Below are 24,067 nucleotides of genomic sequence, written 5' to 3' on the forward strand. Positions count from 1 at the left end.
TAAATATAATATATAAATATAAATATAAAATTATAATATAATATAATATAATATAATATAATATAATATAATATAATATAATATAATATAATATAATATAATATAATATAATATAATAATGAATATTAAGATCTGTTGACGTTCCTTGAAAACCTTCCAATGGCGACGCCACAGCTCATGAATATGCATGAGCCGAGAGCAGGATTGGTAAATCCTTTAACTTTCCTCCTCCGAGCGCGAGGCGAGCTGCACAGACTATCCCGTCCTGTCATTCAGCAGCGATGGGCTCAGCGTGAGCCGACAGCAGGACAAACCCGACCCTTTCACTCGAAGAGGACCCGTCAGGAGGAGGAGATGAGTTTGGGCTCCGCTCTGGACGCGCTGTCTCAGCCCGCGCAACTTTTGAACTGGGTTTACCTGTCGCTGAGAGACCCGCGGAGCAGCGCCGCTCCTGATGACGAGACCCACAGCATCCGCAGCCTCATGCACGAGCGCAGACAGGTGATCTATCTATCTATCTATCTATCTATCTATCTATCTATCTATCTATCTATCTATCTATCTATCTATCTATCTATCTATCTATCTATCTATCTATCTATCTATCTATCGGTCGGTCTGTCTGTCTATTCATCCATCCCTCCATCCATCCATCCGTCCGTCCGTCATCTATCTATCTATCTATCTATCTATCTATCTATCTATCTATCTATCTATCTATCTATCTATCTATCTATCTATCTATCTATCTATCTATCTGTCTATCTATCTATCTATCTATCTATCTATCTATCTATCTATCTATCTATCTATCTATCTATCTATGTTCAGTTGGGACACTGTACAAATACAAACTGTGAATAAAAACAGAATGCAATGATGTGGAAGTTTCAAATTTCAATATTTTATTCACAGTACAGCACAGATGACATATCAAATGTTTAAACTGAGAAAATGTATCATTTTAAGGGAAAAAATAAGTTGATTTTAAATTTTGTGGCATCAATACATCTCAAAAAAGTTGTGCCAAGGTCATGTTTCCCCCTGTGTGTCGTCCCCTCTTCTTTTTATATCAGTCTGCAAACGTCTGGGCACTGAGGAGACAAGAGGCTCAAGTTTAGGAATAGGAATGTTGTCCCACTCTTGTCTAATACAGGCTTCTAGTTGCTCAACTGTCTTAGGTCTTCTTTATCGCATCTTCCTCTTTATGATGCGCCAAATGTTTTCTAATGGTGAAAGATCTGGACTGCAGGCTGGCCATTTCAGTGCCGGATCCTTCAGCCATGATGTTGTAATTGATGCAGTATGTGGTTTTCCGGCCTTGACCCTTACGCACAGAGATTGTTCCAGATTCTCTGAATCTTTGGATGATATTACGCGCTGTAGATGATGATAACTTCAAACTCCTTTCTGATATTGCTCCACTATTGTTCGCCGCAGCATTGGGGGAATTGGTGATCCTCTGCCCATCTTGACTTCTGAGAGACACTGCCACTCTGAGGCTCTTTTTATACCCCATCATGTTGCCAATTGACCTAATAAATTGCAAATTGGTCCTCCAGCTTTTCCTTATATCAGGGTCCCCGCGGAGTCTTAAAAAGTCTTAAAAGTATTAAATTTCAAAATCAAAATATAAGGCCTTAAAAAGTCTTAATTTCGCGGAAGCACTGCGTTCTAGGTCTTAAATAATGTTTAACAGGTCTTAATTTTCCTACGTCCATGTAACGCTACCTCATTGAAATGCTCTCGCCTCCCGCAGCACGCGCGCACGTGTGTGTGTGTGTGTGTGTGTTTGTTCTGTGGTGTTTGTAGTTCTTTCTTTCGCTAGACCAACTATTGTTCGCTCTATTACAACTACAAATTAGACAAGCATGCCACGTGTATTGCAGCAAATCAGCTTTCGTGTTATTGGCACGAGCCTCTTTCTGATTGTACCCCACAGACGCAGAAAACGGATTTTATTATTCAGCTGAGTCTGACGGTCCTTGCAGTTCCGCGATCGTGAACGCGAAGGCGAATCTTTCTTACCATCTTGCTTAATGACCAAATAAAAGTATAATATACCCGATTGAACTAAAAGAGTTAATAACAGTGATGTAAACTCCGAACTCCGATGTCAGGCTGCGTGTGTTTGCTGCCTGTCAGCGCTCGCGCGAGTGTATTGAATGTGTTATTTCTTGGCTCATTACTCTAAGGTTACTCTTGAACGATCAAATATACACATTATGCATATGTCTATATCCTGATTTGAGTTAAAAAGTTTGGGACGTGTCAGTAAGCATTGGATCTGCGCATTAGTAAGCTCTCAAATTGAAAGCAAACTAATATAGCTTAACAACAACACAAACGGGGGAAACAGCACTTACACTTAAAGGAACACTCCAACTGTTTTAGAAATAGGGCTTATTCAACTTTGGTACTTTGCTACATTTAGATTTGTGGGGAAATGCATTTTAAGCTAAGCTAGCGGCGACCCTGCCAAACTAAAACAATGCATGCACTGAGACAAATGCATTTGCCCACATATCTAAATGTCTAAAGAAGTTGAATAAACCCTATTTCTAAAAACGGTGGGTGTTCCTCTTTGTAGATATGCTTCTTTATGTTGTATTTATTTGTCCTATTGTCATTTGTTTATAAGTATACATTTTATTACTGACCGATTACTTGATTACGTAATCACTTGAAAACGTTTTACTTATATTAAGCAATTATTGCAGTGGTTTACTTTTAAGATGTTGGTTCCCACCCCAAGCGTTCGTGTTATTAAAGATAGATAGTGCACTACTGGACCAGCCTTTTTTGATAATAACAAAACAAGATTCATGCATTTAGTCAGTTTTTTTGCCATGTGTGAATATTGTGCATCTAACATAATAATATGGTTAATGTTGCATCCTAATTATTTAAAAAAATAAAAATGTTTGCAAATCTATGGAAGTGACCACCACAAAATAAAAACGAATTTTTGTCAATTTATATATATATATAGCCTAATTGAGGGATTCTGCATTTCCTATGCATGTTTTTTTATTGCGTGATATAGGTCTTAAATTTTATTCATAATGGTCTTAAAAAGTTCTTGAAAAGTCTTAAATTTGACTTGGTGAAACCTGCAGATACCCTGTATATGTATATTTAACTTTTCCGGCCTCTTATTGCTACCTGTCCAAATTTTTTGGAATGTATAGCTGTCATGAAATCCAAAATGAGCCAATATTTGGCATTAAAATGTCTCACTTTCAACGTTTGATATGTTAAATAAAATATAAGTTTATGAGATTTGTAAATTATAGCATTCCTTTTTTATACACAATTTGTACAGTGTCCCAACTTTTTTGGAATCGGGTTTGTAGTTATAGTTAGAGGAATATACTCTAGTCCTGCAGAACTGGACACATTAGTAAATGCATGAAACTTCAGCATCGCCCACAAATAAATGAATGAATTAATTTTCTTCAGTTCATCGTCTGAGTGGGCAGTGAGGGATTTCTGGGTAACAAGCAAACTTTGTTGCTGTAAAGCACCATCTTGTTTATTTGTGCTGTGAGTTTGGTCCTGAATGGCTGGTTTCACTCGGGTCCAGCTGTGCTTGACTGTCCACAAGCTTCTCCCACAACGCACCTCTGGCTCGGGCTTGACTGGTGCGTATTGAAGGGGAAACGGTCAGCTGCTCCACACTGAGCTGTTTAGTTCAATTACTCCCCAAATGACGAGCTTACTGTAAATTGGGCTCATGATAAATATATTTCGCACAGCAGTATTGAATAACATGCTGTATGAACACAATGACAATAATTCAGTACCATGGTAAATACAAACACCCCAATATTACATCTGATCATTTAAACATGGCACCCCTTTATTGCAAGCGTTAGTGTTATGTATGCAATGAATTATCCCTTACTTTGGCTTTAGAGAGCACATATAAAAAAGGCTAAATGGGGTCAACTGGATGAAAGAACTCAGTTCTGGCAGAAATGATTTTAAACTTTACTGGTTTGGCTCCACAATGCATGCAATGTGGAAAAAGCATTCTCGTAACATCAGCGTTCTGGAACAGTGAATATGAGATATGATAAATGCAGGCTGTAGTGTGTATACCTGATGATGCATGCGTGTCTGCACTTTTACAAAAATGCAAATATATTGTTAAATGTTTGTCAGTGGATATGGTATTCTGTTTAACTTGCTTAAACAAGTATTGAGTATTTACTGCTCAATATGAAGTCTAATCTTCCATTCCGCACTTATTCCATTTCCTCATATGAACCATCTCATGAGATAGACGGAGGAAACGGGGATCAGAGAATTGAGTCCTTCCTGAGGAAAATGGAACATTTCCTCTCACACAGATCATATGCTGAGAGGAAATCAGACCACAAAACCACAGAAACAAAAATTGACAAACAATCAATTTGAGTGTGCATTAAAAGACAGAGGGAATATTGGCAGTGTAAATATTACAACACCGATTAGGCATAACCTTATGAACTAATATTGTGTGTAACAGCCCTGACCCGTCGAGGCATGGACTCCACTAGACCCCTGAAGGTGTGTTTTGTGGTATCTGGCACCAAGATGTTAGCAGCAGATCCTTTAAGCCCTGTAAGTTGCGAGCTGGGGCCTTCATGGATCAGACTTGTTTGTTGAGCACATCCCACAGATGCTCTAATGGATTGAGATCTGGGGAATTTGGAGGCCAAGTCTGGTCAGCGGCTATGCCGCCCCATACTCAACAAACTGAGCTGCTCTGTGTATTCTGACAGCTTTCTATCAGAACCAGCATTAACTTCTGGAGCAGTTTGAGCTCCAGTAGCTCGTCTGTTTGATCGGACCACACGGGCCAGCCTTCGCTCCCCACGTGCATCAATGAGCCTTGGCCGCCCATGACCCTGTGGCCGGTTCTCCACTGTTCCTTCCTTGGAGCACTTTTGATAGATACTGACCACTGCAGACCGGGAACAGCCCACAAGAGCTGCAGTTTTGGAGATGCTCTGACCCAGTCGTCTAGCCGTCACAATTTGGCCCTTGTCAAACTCGCTCAAATACGCTTGCCCATTTCTCCTGCTTCTAACACATCAACTCTGAGGACAAAATGTTCACTTGCTGCCTAATATATCCCACCCACTAACAGGAGCCGTGATGAAGAGATCATCAGTGTTATTCACTTCACCTGTCAGTGGTCATAATGTTATGTCTGATCAGAATATATATATATATTTGTCTTTCTAATCATGCAACGTTTTGTTCTCTTTCTACAGACTCTGTGCAACAGTTTATATAAAGGCTCGTCTCCCTATGGCTCACTGAATGACATCGTGGAGGGTCTGAGTTTACTGACGGAGAACTTCTCCGACCTCTCGCTCGCCTCTGAACCCAGAAAACTGTACAAGAAGCCTCCGCCCAACTACTTGTGCCACCTGTGCTTCAATAAGGGCCACTACATCAAAGACTGTCCGCAGGTAAACACACTCATCTGAGCTCATAACAGACTTTATATCACTAAAAGAGACGCATTACAGACTCTACACAGTCCCCAACACTGACGCCAAGAAGCTGTCAGTCAAAAACTGATTAGCCAATGAGAACACACCGCTGGTAGCCCCGCCCCCACAAGGGATTTGTTTTTAAAGTGAAAGTTCGCCCAAATATGAGCCTGTGATGTTTATCTGCTGACCACCAGGGCGTCCGAGATGTAGGTGTGTTTGTTTCTTCAGGAGAACACAAATGAAGATTTTTAACTCAGCCGTTGCTCGTATAATGCATGTCAATGGGGTGTATTTCTATGAGAGTAAAAAACACACACACATACGAATCCATATTAAACCCTGTGGCTCGTGGAGACACATTGATGTCTTAAGACACGAAACGATCACTTTCTGCCAGAAACACAACAGTATTTGTGATATTTTTTACCTCATATCAGACGAATTTTATCTAGTATTCCCAGCGCCATTACCGAAGAAGGTCAAAATAACAGCGCGATCATAGATATGTGTACATAGATTCCTCATTCAAACAATCTGCACAGGCACTAATGAGGCATCTGTATAAATATATAATCTGTGATCATGTTGGTATTTTGACCTTCTTCGTCGGAAGTAATGATGCTGGGAATACTAGATGAGATTCGTCTGATATGAGGTAAAAAATAACACAAATACTGTTGTGTTTCTGCCAGAAAACGATCGTATCGTGTCTTAAGACATCAATGTGTCGTCACGAGCCTCAGGGTTTAATATGGATTCGTATGTCTGTGTGTGTTTTTTACTCTCATAGAAATACACCCCATTGACACGCATTATACGAGCAACGGCTGTAGTTAAAAATCTTAATTTGTGTTCTACTGAAGAAACAAACACACCTACATCTCGGATGCTCTGGGTGTCAGCAGATAAACGTCACAGACTCATTTTTGAGTGAATTATCCCTTTAAAAATGTTACCCACAATTCATTGCAAAAGAGCAGCACTCCAGCCATCTGCATGTCAGCATGAGCAGATGTAATGAGCGCCAGATGAACCGTTCGCGTTTATGAAAGACGATACGGTTTCTTGACTTCCATGACATCAGAGGCTGTCATAGATGAGAGAAAGTCCCCTCGACACCGGATTCAAACAAACACACATCAGTGAGCCGCACGACATCTCAAGAAACGAAGGGAAAACCTTTTATTAGAAAGACGGAGGGATTTAGAGCTTTGCCCTCCACAAAATGTACTGTCTCAACATCTTAATTATTCTCAGGTGGCATGAGAGAAACGTTTCTGAATCAAGTTACATGACGACTCCTGCTTTAAATCAAGACAATCAGATCATAACACCTTCATTTTAACACATAAAGACAAAAAAATGAAACTTTTTTGACATTGAATCTTAACAAAGTATTAGGAGTTTGAATTGAGACATTAAAATGAGTAGGACTGCATGTTCCGCACACATTTCTAACTATTTCTCGGTTTTTCTGCAACACTAGCAACCATCCAGACCCCTAACAACCGCATAACAACATCCTAGCAACCACCCAGAGCACCCTCTTGCAACCCACCTAACAACTATCTAGACTATGTAGCAACCGATTAACAACCACCTAGCAACACCTTAGCAACCACCCAGAACACCCTAAAAACTGCCTATAAACATGTTAGAAACCACTAGGAGCACCAAAACAACTGCATAGCAACTACCTAGCAACCAACTAGAAAACCCTTGAAACTGCATATCAACTACCTAGCAACGAGCCTGAACACTTTCACACCAGCCAACAGAATAATTTCATTATAAAGCTTCAACTCTTGTCAAGTCACGTCGTCCATATTATTTTACTCCATATGGTCAAGACCAAGATCAGACCAGACCTCCTTAAATTCATCTAAAAGATCCATATCTACTGTCTGAGAAATGACTTGTATTTAATGAATAAATATAATTATAATAGTAAGACACTATAGCGCTGTTTCCAATCAAACCACTGACAATAACAATTAATGGCACAGAAGTTACATCTGAATTGGTACAATTACACCCTCATAAATAATGTTCAGATTAATTTAACGTTAAAACATTCACGGAATCATTAATTCAACCGATTTGTTTAAAGCAGCGGATTTATTTAATAACCCATTGTTGCCCAATTAGCAAAGACAGTTTAAAATGTCATTTAATATGAACTTGTTTATTGAACATTTGTATCACACTTATATTCATGAAAACAGCTCTCTTGCTCTTGTGATATTGCGTAAAATTATATTCTATGTTATATATGGAAAAAAAACTAAATTTCAGAATGTTTTGGCCATTTATATCAATTTTGGGCATTTTTGAGACAATGCTGCATTGCTTGTGAACCCGCAGCACAGTAACACAAGAAATCTCATTACAAAGAAGTTATTGATTGCATTTTAAACAGTCAGTTTTTCTCATCAAATCACATTAATGATGTTAAATCAGACAACGCACCAGCAATTTAGTGATATCCTTGCAGCTGTGGTCTTGATTGATCTTGAGATAAAATCCCGAGTCCTCTAAGTCCAAAACCAAGATTAGACCTTCAAAAAATGGTCTTAAAGGGGCGGTGAAATGCTGTTTCATGCATACTGATCTTTTTACACTGTTAAAGACTTGGAATCCCATACTAAACATAGACAAAGTTTCAAAAGTTAAGGTGGACGTTTGATGGGAGTATTTCTTTGTCAAAAATACTACTTCCGGTTAGTCATAAGTTTCGGCAAGTTTTTTTCGATCATGCGTCCACTTGACGTTAAAAGGTTGGAATTTCCTTGTATGGGCCTTACGGACAATTCTACCGGAAGCGCGTGAGAGAGAGAGAGAGAGAGAGAGAGAGAGAGAGAGAGAGAGAGCGAAAGCAACAGGCTACGCCCATCAAAGCGCTGGCTCGTAGGCTGCTGCACAGGTGATGTGACTTCAAGAAATTAACAATGTCACCAAAAAAGTGCGTTTTTGGTTGCCAGACCAAGACAGTCCTGCACAGATTCCCCAAAACCCCGCGTTAAGGCAACAGTGGATGGAATTTGCTTTTCCGGATCAGCAACTGAGTTCCGCAAAGGTTTATGTCTGTTCGCTGCATTTCGGTGCCGACTGTTTCATAAACAAGGCCCAGCTCGACGCCGGATTTTCCCGATCGCCTAATGCTGAAGGATGGAGCAGTCCTAACGATAAAGGTCCCAACGATAGAACCGCAGGCGGTGAGTGAGACTGCTTCAAATGTCTGTGTTTTTGCCTATGCTCATCAAGTAGCCCAAACATGATCACGTATAGTTAATTGATCAATGGAGCATACGATGTGTAGTGTGTGTACATTTGTTTAGCTGGCCACTATATGTGTAACTTTATGTTTGTGTATTGTAAAAGCACTCCAAACAACAATACACAAAGAGTGGGGAAATATGTTGAACTAAATAAGCACGCTTCTTCATTTAAATGCGCTACTATTCCATGTCATGACTGAAACTGAGTGTTTCACCCCCCCTTTAAAGGGTAAGTTCACCCAAAAATGAGATGTATGTCATTAACTCCTCCCCCTAATGTTGTTCCACACCCGTAAGACCCCCGTTCATCTTCACACACAGTTTAAGATATTTTATATTTAGTCCGAGAGCGTATGCAAGTGTATGCACACTATACTGTCCATGTCCAGAAAGGGAATAAAAACATCATCACAGTAGTCCATATGAGACATCAGTGGGTTAATTAGAGTCTCTTGAAGCATCAGAAATACATTTGGGTCCAAAAATAACAAAAACTACGACTTTATTCAGCATTGGCTTCTCTTCTGGGTCCCTCCAAAAAGATTCAAACGGTTCATGAATCAGTGAATCGATCAATGATTCAAACTGCCAAACTGCTGAAATCATGGCTGCGTCCGAAAACCTAGGCTGCTGACTCGTTGCCTCGCTGCCTCATCAGACAATGGCTTGTAAGGCAGCGTTTTGTGCATGAAGGCATCTCATGAAACTAATTTCGGCCAGACTTCTAAGGCAGTGTAACACTTTAATGATCTACAGCAAAATAGTGTGAGCTTTGGTGAGAACTAAACACATATTTAATTACTACAGTAGTGATTTCTCGCTAGAAATGACATCAGAAGTGTAATATGTTGGTAAAAATCGTACATTTACACACAAACTGACCTGCAAACGCAACTTCTGGACGCCATCTTTTTTCCCCAGCTCAACTGTCACTGAATGGAAAGCACAGGATTGTGGGATATCAAAGGCAGCGAAGGACACATGCCTTAAAAAAATTGATCAGATGAAGGTCTCTCAGGTGACAGCAGTGTTGCCACAGTTACTTTGAAAAAGTAATCTGATTACTGATTACTGATTACTCCTTTAAAAAGTAACTTAGTTACTTTACAGATTACTTGATTTTAAAAGTAACTAAGTTAGATTACAAGTTACTTTATTAGTTACATTCAGGAGTTGCCGACAACACCCCTGCCGCCTCAAAATAGAAATGACAACCGTTTTTGGCAACACACTTTATTGCATTTATGCCAGAGCCTGACGGCCCCGACTTTTTTACGCCCCTTTTTTAGGCTTCTCCTTCGTTTTATATTTATTTTAATAATTAAAATGAACAATGAGATGTGCTGGTGGAAACAACATGAGACCATGATAGCTTGCGCCACTGTCGAGAAATGGCTCGCGCAGGGTTAAAGAGTCCGTTTCTTCAGTGCAGCTGCTAGAGTTATGGCCTTTTTACAACCGGTTCCTTCATTCGTTTTCTCTGAGCAGGTATCTATCGGATTGCTAAATGACCAGGAGTAACGTTAGGCCTAAATGCCTTCCGAGAGTCTTTCGAGACGTATTTAATTCTCATCACTCAAACAAACCGATTCAGAAGGTGCATGAAAGCATTTCAAACTAAACCGGACAAATGTAAATATATCTGGTTGTTTAAACCACATGTGTAAATTTTACTCCTGGCAAATAATTAAGAAATAAATGTGTGAGAGCGTGTTATGGTGTAGTCAGATAGATATGACGGTGCTACTGCTACATCGCTGCAAATGAGTAAAGCAAGCCAACGCAAATGGCCGTTAATGAAACTTTAAAATAAGTCACACAAAACACAATCATCTTCAATATAAATTAATGAGACTAATGATCTTACCAGTGCTTAGGTCTCTCTCTCTCATATTGCGATCTTTGAATTTGAAATGGGCTGCTGAATAAAATGCTAGAATCTTTTGCTTTGATGTAAACTCCGTTAAATGAGCATAGGCTATACCGCGGGAATTGAAGATCGGATTTATATTAATTTAGCTGAAGTCTAAGGTAGGCTATAAGACAACCTGCATGTCCTTTTTTTTTTTTTTTTTAGATTGTGTAGCCCGTTTCGTTGTTTTGAGCGCCGTTGCGAGCAGTAGGCTAATCTACCAGCCTGCCTCAGCTCGTCAGAAATGCCTTTGTGGTGGTATAATAACTAGCCTACTTTGTTTTTAATGTCAAAGTGGTTATATTTCGTTTCATTTCTTTATTGAGTTCATTTAGAAAAATGTTTAGAGCAATTTTTGTTTGTTAAATTAAAGTTTTAATTTTTTTATGTGACGACCCAGTGAGTTAACCGCATGAGTCTCTCAAACCAACTCTTGAATTGTCTTGCCTATATAAACTTTAATTTAACAAACAAAAAATTGCTCTGAACATTGTTCTAAATAAGGATAAAAAAGAAACGAAACGAAAAATAACTACTTTGACATTAAAAACAAAACTGAACTATTTTAATGGCTGCAACAATGTAAAAAGTAAAATAAATAAATAAAAAACACGGGCTCCAGCCGGACTCGGGCTGAGAATTTTGATAAGCTGTTGGTTTTTACAAAGGAAAATGACTAAAATAGTAACTCACAGTGACTTGGATAAGTAACTTTAATCTGATTACTGGTTTGGAAATAGTAACGCGTTAGATTACTCGTTACTGGAAAAAAGTAGTCAGATTAGAGTAACGCGTTACTATGTAACGCGTTACTGGCATCACTGGGTGACAGTGAAGCAAACATTAGATTCGGACGCAGCTCGATGCCTTCCTGCCTTCAAATGTGTCCTCCGAAGGCAGCATTTGCGAAGGTTGCCCATGTGACATTGGCGACCCGTATCATTGATCGATTCACTGATTCATGAACCATTTGAATATTTTTGGAGGGACCCAGAAAAGAAGACAATGCTGAATAAAGTCGTAGTGTTTGTTATTTTTGAACCCAAATGTATTTTGGATGCTTCAAGAGACTCTAATTAACCCACTGATGTCTCATATGGACTACTGTGATGATGTTTTTATTCCCTTTCTGGACATGGACAGTATAGTGTGCATACACTTGCATACGCTCTCGGACTAAATATAAAATATCTTAAACTGTGTGTGAAGATGAACGGAGGTCTTACAGGTGTGGAACGACATTAGGGTCATTAGTCATGTAATGACATCAATTTCATTTTTTGGGTGAACTAACCCTTTAAGACCGGTCTTGAGTACTGCAAACATTACAAAACATCACAGAATTTATTAATGGACCGTCTATAATGACACATCTGCTCAGATCTTACTCCGTCTGTGTTCAGATGAGATCTTCTCTTACAAACTCCATGTTTTAGTGTGTCTCCTGCTCTCCTAAATCAGGAGTAGGTGGGAGTTTTTCCTCCAGACGTTGTGTTGTTTTTGCCTGCCCACCTGTCAGCGTCCGTCTCACTGAAACCCAACACTGGAGCACAGCTGGACACAAAGACCCGAAGAATAAAAGACTTTATATTTCACATATATATTTTGGTGACTGGATGGACAGATATGTTTCACATATGTTGCTGAAAATATCTTAAAATCATCCTAAATAAACTTTTAACGGTACATTTTTTCACATATGAGTCTGAAGGGAGGTTTTCTTTAGTATGTGGTCTGTTTTTGTCTCTGATTTGAATTGTTTGCGGTACAAATCATCACTTACTTTTCAACTATGTAATGTTGCAGTTAATTTATTTACTCGCCAATTTTAAGTGTTGGTTTTGGAGACCAATACTCTGACACTGTCCCTCATTAAAGGATTGATTCACTGACATAAACTCTCTCATCACCGTCCACCAGTTTGTCATATTTTAGCAGTAATCCTATAATCCGGGATCTTCTTTCCCCACAGTTATCACATTTACCTGAGGAACTTTAAAGTGCTCAAGACATCTGTTGTTTGTGCAGGTAGTTGTAAAACTGATCCTCAAAATTCAATTAGAATCATACTTCACTCAAGTATGTGAACACAAACTCTTCAAGCACAATTTTAATCCGTTTTGTCATTCAGAACGTAATTTATAACAGCATGCAAGTACGTCTTGCATTCTCCTTATTACTACAATGTGTCTAACATCATGAGGAGACCAGAACGTTTAGGTGGGCTTTTTTTGACTTGAGCTAGTAAGCAACCACCTAGCAACCACTCAGATCTCCTTAGCGACCACATTACAACATACACTCTAGGGCTGCACGATATTGGAAAAAAATTACATTGCGATATTTTTTCCCCCAACGATATATATTGCGATATTGAGAGCCATCAATCCACGCTAAAGTCAATAATTACCGTTCCATGATATTAATAATTTCACTAATAAGCAAGCTTCATTACAAGTGACAAAAAGAAATGTTGGAAAGTGTGTGTAAACATGAAACTAAACCTCCAGTAGGTGGCAGCAGGTGACCATCTTAATGAGTGAGTCACTGAGTCGTTCATTCAAACGATTCATTCAAACGCTGAATCGTTCAGTAACACACTTGTTGCTGTGAGTGAGACGCGTTACGGGTCTGATGTGAACGATTTTCGCTGCTGAAATAGATCAAAAACACTAAATATTGCATCTAAAATGTAAGTGACTTTAAGTGAATGTTAATTAGTTGTTTATGGAACTGTCATATGAAATCAGTGTGTGATGGTATTCAGGAAAACAATCAAGTGTTGTAATTTCTCCTCGAGAGGCTGCACGTGCGTCAACAGCGCGACTTTATTATATTCATTATATATTATCCACTATCGATCGCCATGTACACTAAATTAATGCACAAACATTCCTGCATTTTGGTGATTCGCTAGTTTTTTTATTTTTTATCAGGCTCTTATTCGTCCGTCCCTTCAAAAAATCCACTTGTCCCGGACAAGCTTTAATGTCGAGCCCTGCTTTGTATTCGTCGTAAAGAGCTTTCTGGTGCCGTTTTAAGTGATCAGACAAATTTTCTGACACTCCATGCAATTTCAAAAACTTTCTGACACTCCATGCAAAGTACTTCTTTTTGGTCAACATCCTCCTTTATGTAGCCGAAGTAGTCCTAAAAAGATGATTTCTGGTAAGAAACCTTTTTTTTTGCGGCGGATCCTCTTCGTTGCGCGTTTTAGCAGTGAATATTTGTCCGTGAGCGGTGAGCAGCGGCACAGCGAACCAATCACTGTGCAGGCATGAGGAATGTGCATGTCACCCCAGTAACAAACTGTGTTTACTGTGTGCTACCGTTCTCTTAATACACCATGGGCTACGACCCTCCACTTCGCATGTTCCGGCGATGTGACTATCGCTCACGTACACATCGCGATGTCAATGTTAAAACACAATATCGTTCAGCCCTAATACACTCTAAAAATTGCTGGTTGTTTTAACCCCATGTTGGGTCAAATATGGACTAACCCAGCAATTGGGTTGTTTTAACCCAGCGATTGGGATAAATATTTGCTTAAGACAACCCAATTGCTGGGTTAAAACAACCCAATTGCTGGGTTAGTCCATATTTGACCCAACATTGGGTTGTTTTTTACCCAGAATTTTTTAGAGTGTACTAGTAAGTAACCAAGTAAATCTCCACAGCATTGAGTCAGTGAGTTTTGCAGAGTGAGTGTAAATGTGAGTGAGTTGGACACATTCTCTGTTATTCAGTCAAATAACGTGACACATCATCTGTATGTGTGTGTGTGTGTGTGTGTGTGTTTGGGCGGGGGCGGGGGGGGGTCCAAATGTGAGTATAAGCAGAATGTAAATCTGTCATGCTGTGGGACGGACAGGAATGACACCGGTGGGTGTTTGACAGAGACTTTACTGTACTGCACATACTGTCAGGCTTCCAACACCATAAAATAACCCATACAACTCGTGGCTTATAAATATCTTAAAACGTTGCTGCACCTGTAAATAAACCAGTGCAACTATAAAAACAGTCTTATTAGTGAAGTTTAAGAGCATAATAAAATATTATAACTCATAAATAATGTTTGCATTCTCGCTTTGGCATTATTGTAAGGGTTGGTTTATAGCCAGCAGTGAGGTGTAAAACGGATTTCATTTATTGCATGTAAAGCAAATGTTGGCTGCGGATTTCGGACTTATTAAAAGGATTAAAACACTTATTAAAAAATACAGACAGACGAAATGGATTTCACAACAACAGCAAATTCATACAGTAAAGCATGTTCTGGAAGAAATAAATGGTTCAGAAGTTTCTCAACTTCACAAATGAGTTAACAGCTGTCACGTGAAGCCCTTCAGATCAGTTCGTGTTGGAAGAATATAGTAAAGTGTAATTTATTCCTGTGATCAAAGCTGAATTTATCATCATTACTCCAGTCTTCTCTCCATATGAGGATCTGATGATCGATAAACATTTAGGATTATTAGATTATTATGATTTTGATTATTACTTAGAAAAAGTAATTCCGAGTTGTGAAGTCATAATTAAGAGAAAAAGTCATAATTCTGAGATGTAAAGTCAAAATTCCGAGATGTAAAGTCAGAATTCCAAGTTGTAAAGTCAGAATTCCGAGATGTAAAGTCAAAATTCCGAGATGTAAAGTCAGAATTCCAAGTTGTAAAGTCAGAATTCCGAGATATAAAGTCAAAATTCTGAGATGTAAAGTCAAAATTCCGAGATGTAAAGTCAGAATTCCAAGTTGTAAAGTCAGAATTCCGAGATATGAAGTCAAAATTCTGAGATGTAAAGTCAAAATTCCAAGATGTTAAGTCAGAATTCCAAGATGTAAAGTCAAAATTCCAAGTTGTAAAGTCAGAATTCCAAGTTGTAAAGTCAGAATTCCAAGTTGTAAAGTCAGAATTCCGAGATGTAAAGTCAAAATTCTGAGATGTAAACTAAAAATTCCAAGTTGTAAAGTCAAAATTCCAAGTTGTAAAGTCAGAATTCCAAGATGTAAAGTCAAAATTCTGAGATGTAAAGTCAGAATTCCAAGTTGTAAAGTCAGAATTCCAAGATGTAAAGTCAAAAACTCAAAATTCCAAGATGTAAAGTCAGAATTCCAAGTTGTCAAGTCAGAATTCTAAGTTGTAAAGTCAGAATTCTGAGATGTAAAGTCAGAATTCTGAGATGTAAAGTCAGAATTCCAAGATGTAAAGTCAGAATTCCGAGATGTAAGGTCAAAATTCTGAGATGTAAGGTCAAAATTCTGAGATGTAAAGTCAAAATTCCAAGTTGTAAATTCAGAATTCCAAGTTGTAAAGTCAGAATTCCAAGATGTAAAGTCAGAATTCCAAGATGTAAAGTCAAAATTCTGAGATGTAAAGTCAAAATTCTGAGATGTAAAGTCAAAATTCTGAGATGTAAAGTCAAAATTCCGAGATGTAAAGTCAAAATTCCAAGTTGTAAATTTCAGAATTCCAAGATGTAAAGTCAGAATTGCAAGATGTAAAGTCAGAATTCCAATATGTAAAGTCAAAATTCTGAGATGTAAAGTCAAAATTCCAAGTTGTAAATTCAGAATTCCAAGATGTAAAGTCAGAACTCCAAGTTGTCAAGTCAGAATTCCAAGATGTAAAGTCAAAATTCCGAGATGTAAGGTCAACATTCCGAGATGTAAAGTCAAAAAGTCAAAATTCCGAGATGTAAAGTCAAAATTCTGAGATGTAAATTCAGAATTCCAAGATGTAAAGTCAAAATTCTGAGATGTAAAGTAAAAATTCCAAGTTGTCAAGTCAGAATTCCAAGATGTAAAGTCAAAATTCCGAGATGTAAAGTCAAAAGTCAAAATTCCGAGATGTAAAGTCAGATGTAAACCTCTTTGATGAATAGAAAGTTCAAAAGAACAGCCTTTATTTGAGTTGAGACATCTTTTGTGTGTTGTGTGGTTATGCATGTTAATGTCTCTTGATCATTTTAATGCATCTTTGCGGGAGAACCGTATTCATTACTGATCCCAAACTCTTAAACCGTGCTGTACTTTCTTGAGTTTTGCTCAGTAAAGTTGAAACAGCATGTTCATGTTCGTCATGTTTTTAATGAGAGGCGTGGACAGTATTTGATGGGGTTTGAAAAGGGCTGCTGGGAAATCTTAAACGGACACTTAAACATATGGCTCTGAATTACAGGCCCTGTATCAGATTTCCGTAGGGAGCCACCCCCAGAGTGCTCTAGCAGCTTTAAGAGACGCATTATGGGAAGCTTACTTACAAAATCATAGTATGTCCTTTACAATGATTGTATCTTGTGACATTAGCAGTGTTAGGAGTAATTAGTTACAGTAATGTAATTACTTTTCCCTTGAAAAAGTAAAGTAAAAGTAAAGGGATTACTCTTATTTTTTCTGCACTGTAAACATTTTTTGTTGTTTTTTGTTGGTTTAAAGCTACACTGTGTGATATTTCCCCCATCTAGCGGTCTAAAGGTATATGGATTTTTAGTATACCATTGAATAATGACTGAATACATAAGCTTAATCAACAAAATATTGTTTATTTATTTCAGTCCAGCAGACCAGTGCAATGTTTGCCATTAAGTGTAGCAAAAGCGTATTTGTGATATTTGAGGCTCAATGTGCTGCGGTGATACGCACATTTCTTGTTGTATAGCTTGCACACAACCATGCTCTTGACGACGCTTCCATTCTTTCGTTTTTTAAAACAAAATTCCCCATCCACGGGGCCAAGCAGAGCGGTCTCATCAGCTTCTTCGTTCATGTTCACTCATGCCCTGCGTCTCAATCAGCTCCCTAGTTCATTAGTCAGGGCACTGATCAAGACATAAGTCAATGGGCTGACTCCCTGATCAGTGCCCTGACTAGTGAACTAAGGAGCTGATTGAGACGCACCCATGGTTTGTTGTTGTCGTGACTCCGGAGCGAGCGCTAGTTGGTGTTCCAGTATAATCGGTCCGTCGAAACTCATTCATTGAAAAACGTTCCGCGGTGCAAAAATACGTTTTTTTTTTTTTTGGTGTGTAATTAATTAACGCGTTAAAGTCACGTAATTAATTAATCTTAATTAACGCGTTAAAGTCCCGGCCCTAGTAATAAGTAATTAAATACTTTTTGGAGAGAGTAATTTGTGCAGTATAATCTAATTACACAATTGAAGATGTAATTAGTAACAAGCAATTAATAACTTTATTAGAGTAACTTACCCAACACTGGACTGTAAAAAAAATATTTAGAAAAAAAGTTACCTGGTTGCCTTAATTTTGAGTTCATTGAAATTAAAATTTTGAGTTAATACAATGAACATTTTTTGAGATTCGACAACCAAAATATTATTAAAAGATTTTGTAAGCATATTGGGTAATTGTGTGTGTTTTATTTCTGATGACGCAGCCAAATTGTGCTATTTTCATGATTTATCACATTGTTTTATGTGGTTCAGATACAAAATATTTTGAGTTTCTATTTATTAAACAAATTTCCTTCACTGTATCAACTCAAATTTTTAATTTCAATAAACTCAAAATTTTAAAGCAACCAGGTTACTTACTTTTTTAAGTTAAACCAACAAAAAACAAAAACATTTTTTACAGTGTGGACATTAGTTTGTCGCAGTACTAATAATGATTATGTGTTGAATTATTGCTTTATTTTTGTTGCATGTCTCTGCGAATGCAAACCGAGCCGAGGGAAGAGTGAAGCGGTCCGGGTCCGTTAGGGAGGATAACTGAGCACATGTTTTGGGCTGGATCTCACGCGAGCCGTGGGGCTCCGCAGTGCTCGCTCGCTCTGATGGGCTCCAGATGGAGGAGAGCCGGAGAACCTCTTCTGGGAAACTCTGGGAAAATCAATCAGCGCGGCGGGAAATCTTTGCACGCTAGATTAGTTGCTGAACAACCGAGCAAAGATGAGGAGATTATTACAGAGTTTGCAAGGCTGCTCTATGTTACTAATAATCTAAAAACAAGCGCCCTCGAGTCACTAATGTCAATAATACTGCACAGGTTCTTCTTTCAGTGGAATGAAGCGAGAGCATGCTCAAAAAGTCGCTAGATGATGTCACTGTTAATTTGCATATTCACTGTGATGCACATGCACACACACACACACACACACACACACACACACACACACACACACACACACACACACACGACAGACTTCTGTTATGATCCATCTAGTTTCTACACTGTAAACTATCCTTTAATCTGAATTTACTAAATCAAAACAGACCCTTTCTGAAGGTGTGTGTGTGTGTGTGTTTGTGTGTGTGTGTGTGTGTGTGTCTGAGTTGTGTGTTGGTGCGAGAGTGTGTGTGTATGACAGTGCGTGTGTGAGTGTGTCATTATCAGTGTATGTGTGTGTATATGTGTGTGTGTGTGTGTGTGAATATAAGCGTGCATGTGTGTGTGGCTGTGTGTGTGTGTGAGTGAGTGAGTGTGTGTGTGTGAGTGTGTGTGTGTGTGTGAGTGAGCGTGTATGTGAGTATAAGTGTGTGCGAGTATGAGCATGAGTGTGTGTGACTGTGTGCGTGCGCGTGCATGTGTGAGTGAGTGTGTGTATATGTGTGTGAGTGTGTGTATATATATGTGTGTGTGTGTGTGTGTATGGGTGTGTATGAGAGAGTGCATAAGTGTGAGTGAGCGTGTATGTGAGTATGAGTGTGTGCAAGTATAAGCATGAGTGTGTGTGACTGTGTGCGTGCGCGTGCGTGCGTGTGTGTGTGAGTGAGCATGTGTGTATGTATGTGAGTGTGTGTGTTTGACTCACATTTCCAGCAGCTAATATATGGTTCTGTCTCAGCCAAACTCGCGCAGCTGGACTCGATGATGATGATGATGATGATGACGGCTCCTCTAAAGCATTCGTCATATAGAGCAGGGCTGGATCCTGTGGGCGGGTTCAGGGGCCTCTCAGGGGCCCCGGGGGAGCCAGTGCAGAAAATCAACTCAGAGCCCTTCATCTGCTCTGTAAAAGAGGGTTCACTTAGAAAACGCCCTTCAATGCAGTCAGATATTTCTCTCAACTATTGTTGAGTCAATTCATCATTAACTCACAAGCCCTTAAAGCGGTGGTTCTGTGGGTTTTTTCTAGGCTTGGTTGTGTTTATGGGGCGCAGTATAACATGTCTTAATACTTCTTCTTCTTTTTTAAACGCCGTATTTTTCTCCTATTCTGCCTTTATTCCACACCGCTGTCTGTCCTTTGAACGGCTCGTTTGCTTCCTGCTTCTATGAAGCCCCTCCCTCTGATAAACACAATGGTCTTAGATTGGTCAGATGGCCAAATGTAGATTCCTGTATTTTTATTGGCTGAAGTGCCAAGCACAGGTTAAGGCCACACCCCTTCCCATTACGGGCAGAAGTCACATCTGCGGAGACTAGCGAGGGTTTATGATGTCACCAACCCAGGAAGAAGCTCGTTGTAGTCCAAACCGGCCATTTTTGTAGGCAATAAACTGCCGTAACTTTAAAAGACAATATCTCCGTTTGCAGTGAACTTTCAGCGCTGTAACTTTGCAGAGACTGTTTATGCTCAAGCAGCGACATTACACACTAACTAAAGTTACAAAAGTCAAATCGCATGAAACCTCCCCTTTAACATTTCAAATTTAAAAGTCTTTGCTTGATGATTCACAGGGCAACTTTTTGAGCAATATTGCCAGGCCCTGTGTATCATCAGCTTTAGACTCGTTGGGCCGAACATGGCATGATAAACAGCACAATAGGAAATAAAAGACTTTCATGCCGACTTTAAAGGGATAGTTCACTTTAAAATGAAGATTTTGTCATCCTTTACTCATCCTCAAGTTGTTTCAAACCTGTATGCATTTCTTTCTTCAGCTGAACACAAGGGAAGATATTTTGAAGAATGTCAGTAACCAGACAGTTAACTGGAGCCATTGACTTCCATTATAGGAAAAAAAATACTACAGAAGTCAATGGCTCCAGTTAACTGTCTGGTTACTGACATTCTTCAAAATATCTTCCCTTGTGTTCAGCTGAAGAAAGAAATGCATACAGGTTTGAAACAACTTGAGGGTGAGTAAAGGATGACAAAATCTTCATTTTAAAGTGAACTATCCCTTTAAAGGGATGATGAAAAAAAAAACTGACCCTTGCGTCCACAGCCGTATGAGTTTCTCCTGTGGAAAACAAACGGAGATGTTTAGCAGAATGTTCATGTCGCGCTTTTCTCTTCTAATCATCATATTCGTCTTGCAAAAGGTGCAACACTCCTGAGGGTTTTCGGAGGCAGGAGTCCTATTTCATTTGGCTGTCAACATCTTCATTTCATTCAGTCACATTTCAGAGATTGTTGGTGGTCAGAATAACAGGCGTTTCAGAGCCGAACGCTCACATTCCAGCTGTGATTACAGAGCACTGAGTAAACATCTCCTCCCGAAGCGGCCTTAATGTCAGCCGGCCCGTCCTCCAAATGAAGCATCTCACACTTCACACTGATCAAAAACAAATGTATAATGGTAGCCTGACAAGCCAGACCCACATCAAGATGTTTGGTCTGGAAACTCACCATTGACGGCTCAATCTGAGGGGCGGATAAACGGTCGTCTTTCAAACTCCCTCTGCACGCGATAGGATAGCGCTACAACCAACCAGAGCAACGAAGGTGAAGCAGAGCTCGCTGACAGATTAAACATTCGCCGTATCCGGTCGGCTAAACTCTGAACACATCTTCCCTTCTTAAGAATGACTTCAGTGCCGTTCTTTGTTCTTTTCTCAGAGAAAAGCTTAACTCCAAGTCTTCCAGAGTCGCGGTCAAAGCTGATTCAAAAGACCGCCGCCGTTCGCCAGTTTCTGTGTTTACTAGAAGCACGCAAACGCAACTCGGCCGTCGTCATTATGGCCCCGCCCACCGACTCTATACACGACGTGATTGGCCCGTCCAGAGTTAGGGGAATACAGCTCAGAAGGGTATTGAGAGTTCCTAGACGACACTCGCGGGCAGATTAGATTTGCTGCCGCTAGGGTGCGTCTAGATTTCTAGGCTAGTATAATGGTAAAAAAGATTCAAATACATGCTGCTCTTTTGGACTTCCCAGAAAAGAAATCATCACGGTTTTCACATAAATATGAACTGTTTTCAACACTGATAATAATCCTAACTGTGTGTTGATCATCAGATCCTCATCTGAGAATGATTAGTAAAGGATCATGTGACACTGAAGACTGGAGTAATGATGATAAATTCAGCTTTGATCACAGGAATAAATCACACTTTACTATATATTCACATAGAGAACAGATGATTGGAGGAATATTACAGAATTTTTGATCAACTGAAAACTGGCCATACATTTACACAAGGACATCTTTTGGGAGCCTGAAAACGCCAACTTTTGAAAACGATATCGTTATCATCTCAGTGTAAACAGCAAAAACCGCGAATTTGTTCAAACAGGGACATCATATAGGCACGTAGTGAAATAAATTATAATACAGGAATAAATTAAATTTTACTATATTCACATAGAGAACATATGATTTACACTGGAGGAATATTACAGAATTTTTGACATCTACTCTGGTTACATTTTAGTCAATCTTGTGCTCATATATAGCAAATCTCTCAATGATCGTGTGTTCACAAACATTAAACTGATACTACTACTGAATTTTAATTGGTTGCCTTATAATTATAGTCAGGGGAGGAATATACACCGATCAGAAATAACATTATGACTTAATATTGTGTTGGTCCTCCTTTTGCTGACCCGTCGAGGCATGGACTCCACTAGACCTCTGAAGGTGTGCTGTGGTATCTGGCACCAATATGTTAGCAGCAGATCCTTTAAGTCCAGTAAGTTGTGAGGTGGGGCCTGCATAGATCGGCCTTGTTTGTTCAGCACATCCCACAGATGCTCGATTGAATCCAACACCACAAACTCATTGTTGTGCTCCTCAAACCATTCCTGAACCATTTTTTGCTTTGTGGCAGGAGCATTATCCTGCTGGAAGAGCCACAGCCACCACCCCATACTCAACAAACTGAGATGCTCTGTGTATTCTGACAGCTTTCTATCAGAACCAGCATTAACTTCTGGAGCAGTTTGAGCTCCAGTAGCTCGTCTGTTTGATCGGACCCCACGGGCCAGCCTTCGCGCCCCACGTGCATCAATGAGCCTTGGCCGCCCATGACCCTGTGGCCGGTTCTCCACTGTTCCTTCCTTGGAGCACTTTTGATAGATACTGACCACTGCAGACCGGGAACAGCCCACAAGAGCTGCAGTTTTGGAGATGCTCTGACCCAGTCGTCTAGCCGTCACAATCTGGCCAAACTCGCTCAAATCCTTACGCTTGCCCATTTCTCCTGCTTCTAACACATCAACTCTGAGGACAAAATGTTCACTTGCTGCCTAATATATCCCACCCACTAACAGGAGCCGTGATGAAGAGATCATCAGTGTTATTCACTTCACCTGTCAGTGGTCATAATGTTATGCCAGATCATTCTAAAGACGAAGATGTTAAGTTGAACAAATAGAACTAGTGAATCATCAGTAGTCAAGCAAAGGTGTGTGTGTGTGTGTGTGTGTGTGTGTGTGTGTGTGTGTGTGTGTGTGTGTGTGTGTGTGTGTGTGTGTGTGTGGTTAGTAAAGCAGCAGGTGGTTTATATGGAGCCGGTGCATCAGTGATGTAAGACACTCAGATGTGTCTCATTAAATCACACATTAGTCACACAGAGAAATGCCAACAGTCAGAACCTGCTCACAGAGAGCTCACATCCAACACAAATCAGTGCTCAACTACAACACTGGCTCTGGGATTATTAGAAATGTAGCTTGAATGATTTCAGAAAGAGGTTTAAAGCATCCCAATGATCCTGAGCCAACCACAGACAGGACTCATCATGACTAAAGACTCCTAATAACCACAGTAAAGAGATTAGAGACATGTGAGTGCGGCGGATCTCTGTCAAACACACAGGCTGAAAATCTGAAACAGACCTGTGTGCATTTGAGTGAATGTGTGTGTGAAGGAGAAGACCACTATAGGTCCAACATTTAAAATGCAACAGTGCATTTCTCAGTTACTATGAGAATGTTTAATGTTTACTTTAAAGCCCACTGAAATCAAGTTTTTTAGCTTTTAGTATGACTGTGTTAGCCTTAAAGTTATGAATAAGCTAGTGTGCTCCAAAACAATGACAAAATTCGCATTTAGGAGAAATAAGCATTCAAAACTTACAGTCTCTCACTTCCGTTCAAACGAATCTCAGATTTTAGGGACATCATCGCAGACTTCACCTTCTCGTCAAATCTTCTGTCCAATCAAATGTTCTCTACAATCTAAAGCCCGCCCCCTACACTGCTGAAGCTGAAATCGGTCAGTTGTTAACACACATTTACTAATTTATG

The 24,067-nt window shown here is 39.5% G+C and overlaps 1 protein-coding gene across 1 annotated transcript in view; it reads left to right on the forward strand.

The window, feature by feature from the left end:
* Positions 1-242: 242 nt before the first annotated feature.
* LOC137055369 (zinc finger CCHC domain-containing protein 24-like) overlaps positions 243-24,067 on the forward strand; it is a 29,314-nt gene continuing 5,489 nt past the window's right edge. The window contains exons 1-2 of the mRNA XM_067429092.1: positions 243-501; positions 5,265-5,465. Coding sequence (XP_067285193.1) covers positions 355-501; positions 5,265-5,465 — 348 coding nt within the window. The 5' untranslated portion in view covers positions 243-354. The remainder of the gene's footprint in view (positions 502-5,264; positions 5,466-24,067) is intronic.

This window comes from Pseudorasbora parva, chromosome 21, assembly GCF_024679245.1.
Source record: "Pseudorasbora parva isolate DD20220531a chromosome 21, ASM2467924v1, whole genome shotgun sequence".
NCBI lineage: Eukaryota > Metazoa > Chordata > Actinopteri > Cypriniformes > Gobionidae > Pseudorasbora > Pseudorasbora parva.